This window comes from Babylonia areolata, chromosome 7 (genome assembly GCF_041734735.1).
Source record: "Babylonia areolata isolate BAREFJ2019XMU chromosome 7, ASM4173473v1, whole genome shotgun sequence".
NCBI lineage: Eukaryota > Metazoa > Mollusca > Gastropoda > Neogastropoda > Buccinidae > Babylonia > Babylonia areolata.
The window spans coordinates 31,058,725-31,069,396 of NC_134882.1; the positions used below are offsets into that span (position 1 = coordinate 31,058,725).

A 10,672-nucleotide genomic window follows, 5' to 3' on the forward strand; every position below is an offset into this window, starting at 1 on the left:
GTCCTTATTTCTATATTTGTCTCTTTATTACTTTGTGAATATCTTAATTCATTTTCATTTAACTCTTTGCCCTTAAGGCTGGATGAAAAACACCAACAACACATGTATGCTTATTCCACTTCCCTCAATAAAAAAGCAAACTTAATTCGTTCGTTCGATTTGTGTCTGTTTCTATCCGTCTTTGGTGGATGTGATCTTTGCAGTTAGTGTCTGACAAGATTTAGACGTGCTGGTGCTATAACAACAACTACTACTTCTGCTGCTGCTACTGATAATGGTGATGATAATGACGATGATGATGACGATAATAATATAATAATAGTCATTTATGATGTGCTTTACCTCCGCAGCACAGGGGCTAAAAAATCTAACGATAAGCATCGTTTGAGAAAAGAATAGTACCTACCTAAAATTAAAAACATAGTTCATTGTAATCAGAGACTTATTTACAAGACAAATAGAACAACAAAGTGCGCGCGCGCACACACACAGAGTTATTTTTTCCACCAGCTTTCCGACATTAAAGAAGGAAAGAAAGAAAGAAAGATGAACGTATATATGCAGATTACAGATTACAGAATACTTTATGATCTCAACAAGAGAAATTCATTTGTGGTGTAAAACAAACAGAATACTTTATGATCTCAACAAGAGAAATTCATTTGTGGTGTAAAACACATAAACGATACACGGAAATCACAGTCATTCAACATGGAGGAGTAAAATTCAGCTTATGATCAATAATAGTTCCCAGGTATTTATATTCATGCACTCTGTCAACTTTTGTATCATTGATGAACAGGTCAGGAACTGGAGAGGAGTTTTTTTCTGAAATCAATTATCATTTCTTTAGTTTTCTAAACATTAAGATCTAAATAGTTATCTTTATACCAGGAGGAAACATCTTCAAAAATGAAACTTGAAGTCCGTTCGTGTATCCCTAATTTGATGTGTTTACCCAGTAACATCGGCGAAATAAATGAGATAACTAAAACAGGATTCGTTCAAGACTTGTCTTTCAGTCTGCAACTATGTCCAATGAAGAGCACTTGTTTGTTGTTTAGTACCTCTCTTTCTCTCTTTGCCCAAATTGATTTCCAATCATTTTCGAGAACACTGGTCAGCCAGAAAAAAAGAAAAGAAAAAAAGTTCACTTCTTCAACCGTTTAGCATACTGATATCTTTACTATTTGTTCGTGTATTCTGGAACGGAATAATTGAATAAGTCAAAGTCAACATCATACGATTCCGCGACCCTTTTCAGCAGTGAAGCAGACAAGTTTCGGTAATACTGACTGACAAACACTGACGTGGGTTTGTGAAGGTAGGAGGCGGAACGTTTGGGAAAGCTGACTTTGTGAGACGCGTTCAGCAACTGGAGCACGTGGCCAGCGTCTTCCTCCATTGTCTCGTACTTCCCAACAAAGTCGTAGTGCACCGCACAAGGCAGACACAGTCGGTGGAACCGTTCCCAGTGCTCGTTCATCACGCCTGCAGACCTATCCACGACGTAGCGCAGAAACTCGTCAAAACCAATCATCAGCCGGCCCGAGGCGCGACGACCTAAGCTGTTCCGGTTTGAAACGTCCCGATAGCGCTGCACTATCCTATGGACGTAAGCCCCCCTGAAAGCAACGGAGGTGGACTTGTTAGATTGGAATTTGTTGCGCCATGCTGACAAGAGCCGCTCCAGGGGGTCTCTGACGAAGACGAACTTGAAGTAGTGGCGCAGGCGGTAGCGGACGGCTGTCAGGTCGTAGCTGCTGAGGGAAGGCAGCCAGCCAAGGGCGGGATGGCTGTGAACGGAGATCTTCATCATGTCAGCGGCACTGACACGCCCTCTCAGAACCAGCAGCACACGCCGCCAGTTGCTGCAGGCCACCTTGGGGATGTAACAGAACAGCACCTGCACACACGCGAGCGCACACACACACACACACACAGGTAACAGAGCAATCTCCAACCCCAAGATACACAGTCACACAGGTAACAGAACAGCACCGTCATATACACAGGTAACAGAACAGCACCTGCATACACAGGTGACAGAACAACACCTGCATGTACACGGGTAACAGAACAGCACTTGCACATATACAGGTAACAGAACAGCACCTGCATACACACAGGTATTAGAATAGCACCTGCACACACCAGTATCACAGAACAGCACCTGCACACACATGTCACAGAACAGCACCTGCACACACCAGTATCACAGAACAGCACCTGCACACACCAGTATCACAGAACAGCACCTGCACACACCAGTATCACAGAACAGCACCTGCACACACCAGTATCACAGAACAGCACCTGCACACACATGTCACAGAACAGCACCTGCACACACCCAGTTCTCAAACCAACAATGTCAGTGACATCTTCCTCACCCCACCCCCCACCCCTCTCTCTCTCTCTCTCTCTCTCTCTCTCTCTCTCTCTAGCACAGCTTTGCAGTACCATCAGTTTTGATTTGATTCATCATCTTGAGTTTCAAACCAAATTGACTACTGCTGCTGCTGCTTATGATAATGATGATGATGATGATATGCTATTGCTGCTGCTACTACCGATGATGATGAAGCTACTGCTTCTCCTGCTAAATTAAATTGACTCCTGCTGCTGCTGATAATGATGATGATACTACTGCAACTGCCGTTGCTGCTGATGCTGTTGATAATGATGATGATGTTACTGCTGATATTACTTATTGCTGCTGCTACTGCTGTTGCTGATGTTGATAATGATGATGATGTTACTTATTGCTACTTTTACTGACTTTATCCACTGCAAGGAACTGATTTCAGACACGGGATGCATCGCTGTTGCCACAGCTGTCCCCTATCTTGACTGAAGCCATTACAAGGAAATAATTACAGACACGGCATATAGCTGGTATTCATTCTGTCTCCAGCCTTGACTACAGGCACTACGATCACTTATTCTGTAGTTACCTTGTTTTTATCGTCGACAAGGAGATGACCGAGGGATCGTGGCTTTGGCGATGATGACACCATGTGTTTATGCTGACATTGCCTCCACACGTAATCCGCCAACGTTTCCTTCTGATGACTGACAAAGCCTGCAGGGGTTGGTGGCTGTCGTAACACGTTAACTGTTGAATTGTCGCTGGCGATGACGAGGGAAGCAACAGCCGAGTGGTTAGAGCGTTGGACTTTCAATCTGAGGGTCCTGGGATCGAATCTTGGTAACGGCGCCTGGTGGGTAGAGAGTGGAAACTTTTCCGATCTCCCAGATCAACATAATTATGTGCAGACCTGCTTGTGCCTGAACCCTCATCATGTGTTTGCGTAAGCAGAAGATCAAATACGCACGTTAAAGATTCTGTAATCCATGTCAGCAATCGGTGGATTATGGAAACAATAAAACACTGAGCATGCACACCCTCGAAAACGGAGTATGGCTGCCTACATGGCGGGGTAAAAAAAAACAACAACAAAAAACGACAATACACGTAAAAGCCCACTCGTGTACATACGAGTGAACGTGGTAGTTTCAAGCCCACGAACGAAGAAGAAGTCACTGGTGACAAATCAGCGGACTGACAACAAATCAATATTTGACAGACTTCAGCTGAATTGTCGCCGACCTGCGTGTCAGACAGAGATGTGCCAGCTTGTCATCAGTCTTTTTTTTTTTGCTGAATGTGGACATTCAGAAGAGATAGTAGCAGCTTTCTTTCAGATTATGGGTTGGATTTTCAGGTGACGTCCTCCATGCACCAACAAGATTTACAAAATGACTGAACTTTGAACACACACACACACACACACACACACACACACACACACACACACACTACAAAACCTCTCTATTCATCATATTGAAAATTAACTTTATCCACGGGCTCGGTCACTCAGCTAACACCTCCTTCCCCCCACGACCACCACTCCACACACACACACACACACACACACACACACAGTGCTACCTTCATGACAGTTGTCTTGCCAGTGGAAAGGTAAACCAGCCCGCAGATACTGACGGACGATCCGACCACCAGACAGGACCAAATGGACATCTTGAGCTTCATGGTTGGTGTGGAAAGACACAGACCCGTCTCCTCCGGCGCAAGTGGCTGGTGTGCTGAAGCCACGGGCAACACACCACGTCCCACACACCTGCCGTTGCTGACTGGTTGCCTCAGCTGCTGCACAGTTTTTGAATAGTTGTGACGGGAAACATTCCGATGGAGAACACAGCACACTTGGTCGTCATTCTGTCTGTGTCTGTCTGTCTGTTCTCTCTCTCTCTCTCTCTCTCTCTCTCTCTCTCTCTCTCTCTCTCTCTCTCTCTCACTCTCTCTCTCTCTCTCATTGTACACCTCTCTCTCTCTCTCTCTCTCTCTCTCTCTCTCTCTCTCTCTCTCTCTCTCTCTTTTCAAGAAAGGAAGAAAATCGTTTTTTATCAAACACATCACATCACACCTCCGGATCGTCGTCCCTGTTTAGAAAACTTTACAGCAGGTTTGTGAAATATTTTATATCCATCAAATAAATCAAATTCATTATTTTCCATAAACGTGTCAACCAAACAAACAAAATCAAAACCACGAATAAATGTGATAAAATCATTGTCAACAAGTTTCGACATCAAGTCATTCACGTTCCACGTCAAGAATAAAAACCATGTTTCAGCACTTGTCACTCGTGTGTTTTCACGTGATTGTGAACGCATGACTGCTCATGCAAGTTGTCCTGCAAGAACTCAAGTGTTCACTGGTGACATGAACAGGTAATGTCAATTCCGGTTCTTCGTCAAACTGTCCATCCCTGTTTTCAGGACCAGGACAAAAGCACCCTTCATCACTGGACCGGCCTATCCCCTATCTGGTCTCTTTCAGGTTGTCCTGACCATCCAGAAAGAATTTCTTTTCTTCTATAATCAAATGGTCGAAAACCATGAAAGCATTTTGCCCATTATTTCTGACGGCTTTCAGATGAGGCGTTAACTTCCGTCTTATTTCCCTAACTCGTGTAGAGAAATCTTCCACAATGAAAATATTGGTTCCTTTCAGTTTCCGTTTCGATTTCAGGATAGCTACTTTATAGAAACAGCAGCACGCTATGACAGGAGAGTCAGGCCTCATGTTAAGACGGTGTCCCCTGTCAAACTGTATATCATCTGCAATATCTAGACAGTCTGTGAGGAGGTCCTGTTCATTTTTTTGCTATAAAAAGATATCTGGGCGTTGATAAGCGAACCCCAAATGACCTTGTACTCGGTGAAACGAATCGTTATCCTGTATATGTAAATTCTGCAGTTAATTGTATATACTACTGGCTAAGAAGTTTGCAAATGGAAGATTTAAGACTACCATATAAAGCTTACAAATTGTTATACGATTTCGATGTAAGGGGCAAAAAGAGGAGGAATTTTGTTTAATGTCCCGTCACACATATCGGTGATTGAAGACATTTTGTTAAAGTATTTGTGAATACATTTGAGTATTATCGGTTAGAAGGGGTGGGAGATGTGAATGAATGGAGGGTTGGGGAAAAATGGGCAAATGAGAGTGAAATGTGTGTTAAATTTGAAAAAAAAATTCTAAATACAATTACAGGAAATTACTGAAAGGACTTCGTAAAAGAGAAGTCGTTAAACTGACAAGCGAAACAACTGATAATGAATGCAAAAAGTCAAAAAAATCAACGTTCTCAGTCACTTGTGAAGACACACTTTCGTGTACATAAGGCTTCATCAAGCTACAGTCAAAAATTATATGGTCAATTGTCAGGTTACTAAAGCATATGCACTTGACATTAGAACAATTCTTGGTCCGTAATGAATTTGATAATAGTCTGAGAGCTAAACTCAGAACTGGTCTGCGAATCGGACCAAAGTCTAAGAGAGTCAACTGACGAGGTTTTAGACTTGAACTCAAGCACCTATAAAAGTCTCTTTCTAGTATATTGCTTATTTCCTTGTATGACAATGGGCAATATACTTTTATACTATCTATATGATTTTTGCTCCCCTTTTTGCTGCCCTGTCTGCTTGGTCATTATAAAGGAATCCAGTATGGGATGGTATCCAACTGTAAGGAAAATGGTATCCTATTTTCATGGATCCATTTTTTTACAGGGCAACATTTATATCGGGGATTGGAATTTGTTATTTTGATATACTATTTTTCCTTGATCCATTTTTTTACAGGGCAACGTTTATATCTGGGGATTGGAATTGTTTCTTTTGAAAAATGGTTTCACGTGCATTTTTGTAATCATAGCACGAGTTATGAATGTGATGTGCTGCTGTGAAGTGCAGATTTGTTGCCAGATGGTGTCATGAAGCTGTCCAGGTTAAGGACATATTTTTGCCTGTAAAGGTATGTTGAGCATTATTGCACTCAGTTTGAAATGACTTTGACTACGTTTTGTGATGGGATATTGACCATAGTATATAAAAGCAGGACATTTGAATGGATAATTTAGGTAGCGTTTAAATGAGATACATTGATATGTTGTGGTTGATTTGGTGTTGTTGTAAAGCTTGTATGGGTAATCAGTACTTGGTGCTTTGATGATATACAGTTAGGTTGATAATAGATAGTAGTTACTTAAATTTGTCTTAAGTTTTGTTGGACTATTCGATGGCTAAGAAATGTGTTGTTGTTTTTTGTTTTGTTTTTTGTTGTTGTTGGTTTTGGTTTTTTTGAAACATTGAATTGTGTAGTAGCTAAGCAGCTACATTTTGGTATTTCCTGATGGGATGAATGGGAATCATTTTAAGGTAATTGTATTTTGCATCACTTAGGGTGGTGAATGGACATCGTTTTCCAAGCGAATATTTTTTTTTATATCAGCTTCAGTGATAATTGGAATTTATGTCAATAGTGTTTATGTAAAGGTATGGTGTCTATGTTGTCTTGTTTGTCCACTTAGGTTTCTAGGAATAATATTCAAAACATGGTCTGTAGTGGGACTGGAAATGAGGGGGGTTTGCATCCAGAAAGTCAAGGAACTGACGCATACTAAAAATGTGCAGGCATCTAGTGGCTGGGGACAGGCCACGGGTTTGGTTTTGTGCCGAGGTGCCAGGGACTGGGCACGGGACTTACAGAACTGGATGGTGGGACCATCGGGACGAACTATTGGCACAGAAGATGAACGTGACGGTGGGACCATCGGGACGTGCTGAGTGAGGAACCAGGAGCTGAGGAGACTGATCAAGAACATTCACGGCGGTGAAGTTAAAATTGTTTCCCCCATAAAAAAATTATATTCCAGTCCAGGCCATGAGTAGCAGCTTTTGATATCTCTTAGTAATAGATAAAAGGGTGTGGTTAATAAGTGTTTCCGTGTTTTGGGGAAAACACGTTCTGATTGGAGTGACAAGTGAACAGATAGCAGGCATGCACTTACAAGCAAACACATTCATTCTTATTCAGTTATTTCTGTCTATCTGGCACTTTCTTTACACCAACAAAAATCAACATTTGTACCCTTCACAAATAGGGAGTGCAATAAACACTTAATTTCAAACAATAAATCTTCTCTTTGATTATTCTCAAAAAGGAGCAAACTTTTTAAAACAGATTGAGAATCAACACAAAATAGGATATTACTTACTATGAATGGTATATCAACAAGATGATTTAAAGCCATAAGGATGGCCACCAATTCATCTGTAAAAATTGAATGTCCCTTACCTAAAGAATTGGGCTACAAACGTGCGTGTTTGTTTGTTTGAATATGGGTTTGGACATGTATGGTCGAGTAAGGGAGTGGGTTGTGAAGCTGGTTTTGTAAATGCATTTCGGCAACGTTTAATAGATTGTAGATGGCAGGATTGGAATCGACACATTTACACAAGTAAAAGGTTCGGTGTGTATAGAACTTTTGCATGATTTAAAGCCATATTTGCGTTTAAATCTGGAAAGACATTTGAAATATGTGACGACGAAGTTTAGACTAGGTATCTCTGATTTGACTGCATTACTTTAGACACAAAGAAGTTATAGATTCTGATCTAATGTGCCTTATGTGTAAACAATCAAAGGAAGATGAAGTGCATTTTGTTCTCAGTTGCGAAGCATTCAAAGATATTACAGAGAAACATTATCGACACCCCTGTCTCTTTAAATTGACTTTATTGTTATCTTGTACTGACGACAGCGATGTTAGAAATGTGTCCATTTATCTTTACAAAGCCTTTAAATATAGAGAAATTGCTATTTCTTAATCTGATCAAAGATTTGTAACATTTATTTCTGTATCTTAAACGGTCCTTATGTTCATGATTATAGCTCGTTAGATATTGTTCACATTCCCCTTCACGAGAGGCTGAGGCCTAATGTGAATAAACCATCTTCAGTCTTCAGTGTCTCTCTCATACATTGTAATAATGGCTTATTTGGCTCATGGCCCTTGTAAGGAGATACGTTTCTTTCACAAAGGCCATAGTTAGCTATCCATGAGTGGTTAGAATAATACACTTCATTGTCTCGCTGAAATCTTTTAAGTCTGCTCTGAAAACTTTTTTTTTTCTTTTTTCTTTTTTTTTTTTTTTTTTTTTTTGGCAACAGCAGTAACAGCAAGTTTGTTTTGTTGTTGTTGTTTTTCTGGTCTTGGTGTGATCTGGTTTTGGGTGCATGTTTTGCTCTGGAGAGGCTGTTTGCCGTGTTTGTGTGGTGGGGTGCACGCGAGTGTTTGCGCGTTTGTGCGTGTGTGCGCGCGCGCGTGTGTGTATGTATGTATGTGTGTGTGTGTGTGTGTGTGTGTGCCTGAGTGTGTGTTGTAGAATGTGTTTTCTGGAGGGCGTCATGGGTGGGTGGGTGGTTTCCAATATTCAGTTGCGTAAGAGATTTCTGGCACGTGCTTGCGTGTGTGTGTGTGTGTGGGGGGGGGGGGGTGGTGGGGGGGGGGGGGGGGGGGGGTGGTGAAGAGGAGTATTGATGTGGGATGCGGGAAGTGGGGAACGAAATGTAAAGTGCTTTGAGCAGTATTTCTGGAGAAACGCGTCATATAAATGTCCATCATTATTGTCATTTTCCATGCATACATACATACATAGACACTTGATAAGCATTCTTTCAGTTACTTTGCCTTTATTCTTGGAACCTACAAAAGTATAATGAAAACAAAGACCAACAACATGAAATAAAGTAAAACACAGAGAAAACAAAACAAAAACGATAAATTTCAAACATCACGTAATCTAATATAGCAGTATTAGCACTGTCTTGTCTTATCTATGCACTGTGTGGAGTTTCCAGCTCTATGTATATCTATCTACATGGCTAACTATTCGCTGGTTGTATACAGTCAACAAAACATGAACTTTCAACGGATTGAATCACTTGAAAAGTATCAAGAAGAATATGTACCGATCGAAATACGCTTAAAAAAATCAAAGCCAACCCTATTCGGTTTTATCTACAAAAATCCAGCTGAATATGTAGATTGGATAATCAAGTTTATGTTGATGATGGAAGAAGCTTCTTTGTCTTCATCCAAATAATACTACTGGGTGACCTTAATATTGACTTAATCAAATTAAACAAACTCTGGACAAAAATTTATGAATCAATTTACCTGACGCAATTAACTGACATACCTACGAGCGTAACACCAAAGTCAAAACACTTGTAGATCATAGATATGCTTCAACTTCAAACTCTATACCAGAAGTATATTCCCCTTCACCTGGCTGCAGTGACCATTCTCGTATGTTTCACATGGTCCAAACCAGTGGTAAAAATTCCTGCAAATGGGCGTAAAACTATTGCCTATAGAGGTTCTAGACAGTTTGATAAGGATTTGTTTCTACAGAGTTTGATGAATTCCAACATGTCAGCTGTTATAAATTCTCTTATCCTGAAGAAGCACTTGAGGTTTGATATCATAATTTTCTTAATGTATATAATAACCATGCTCCAGTCATAACAAAACATGTCAAGAACTATCCTAAACAGCCGTGGATTAGTAAAACATTGATGATGAGATTAAGAAAAGAGACTTTTTTTCTCTCGGAGGTAAGATGAATTTATAAAACGGCGTAATCTTGTAAATGCTTTAAAGCATTCAGAAAAAAATGAACACTTCCAAGAACTTATCGCCTCAAAATCTAATGATAAATTCATTTGAAAAGCCATAAATCAGTTGAATGATAAACATAGTAACACGCAATCCACATATCAGCAGAAAAACCTGATATACATTTTTCTATTGTAGCAGTAAGTACAAACACATCATCCTTGATTCACCAGATATTCTCGAAAACTTTTGTAACTCTAAAATATTTCACCACACCTTGATATTCTTCTTATGGGTGTACATGAAGTTTACTTTCCTCTTTGCCACTTAAAACAAACGGGTTCGAAAAGTCTTGACGGTATAGCTGGAAAGATTTTAAAACTCTCTGCTCCTATAATTGCCGAAACACTTGGGACCCGGAATACACTTGAACTCATATCCTCTTTTTTTTCAGACAGAAGACAAATTGTATCTATTAAGGAACCTCAATCCTCTTTACAGTCTATCTATTATGGAGTATCACAAGGCGCAATTCTTAGTCCAATATCATTTTCTATTTATGTGTAACCAAGTGCTATGCTTGCTTCAAAACTTTGCTCACACACAAGCTGTATTAGCAGACGACAGTTTTCGCAACTAACCCGCACGCAGAATGTGTGACGCCACTTGCA

The 10,672-nt window shown here is 40.5% G+C and overlaps 1 protein-coding gene across 1 annotated transcript; it reads right to left on the reverse strand.

Annotated features, from left to right (window-relative positions):
• Positions 1-549: 549 nt before the first annotated feature.
• Positions 550-4,164, reverse strand: LOC143284227 (carbohydrate sulfotransferase 11-like). The gene is made up of 3 exons (XM_076590897.1): positions 3,956-4,164; positions 2,958-3,221; positions 550-1,906 (listed from the first exon to the last, which is right to left on the reverse strand). The coding sequence occupies exons 1-3, from the start codon at positions 4,055-4,057 to the stop codon at positions 1,187-1,189; spliced, it is 1,086 nt and encodes a 361-aa protein (XP_076447012.1). The 5' UTR covers positions 4,058-4,164; the 3' UTR covers positions 550-1,186.
• Positions 4,165-10,672: the final 6,508 nt, after the last annotated feature.

Coding starts and splice junctions, on each gene's coding strand:
- LOC143284227 (XM_076590897.1), bottom strand. CDS start 4,057: ATGAAGCTCAAGATGTCCATTTGGTCCTGTCTGGTGGTCGGATCGTCC. Junction 3,222..3,955: donor GCAAGACAACTGTCATGAAG/GTAGCACTGTGT, acceptor TCTACCCACCAG/GCGCCGTTACCAAGATTCGA. Junction 1,907..2,957: donor TTGTCGACGATAAAAACAAG/GTAACTACAGAA, acceptor GCGTGTGTGCAG/GTGCTGTTCTGTTACATCCC.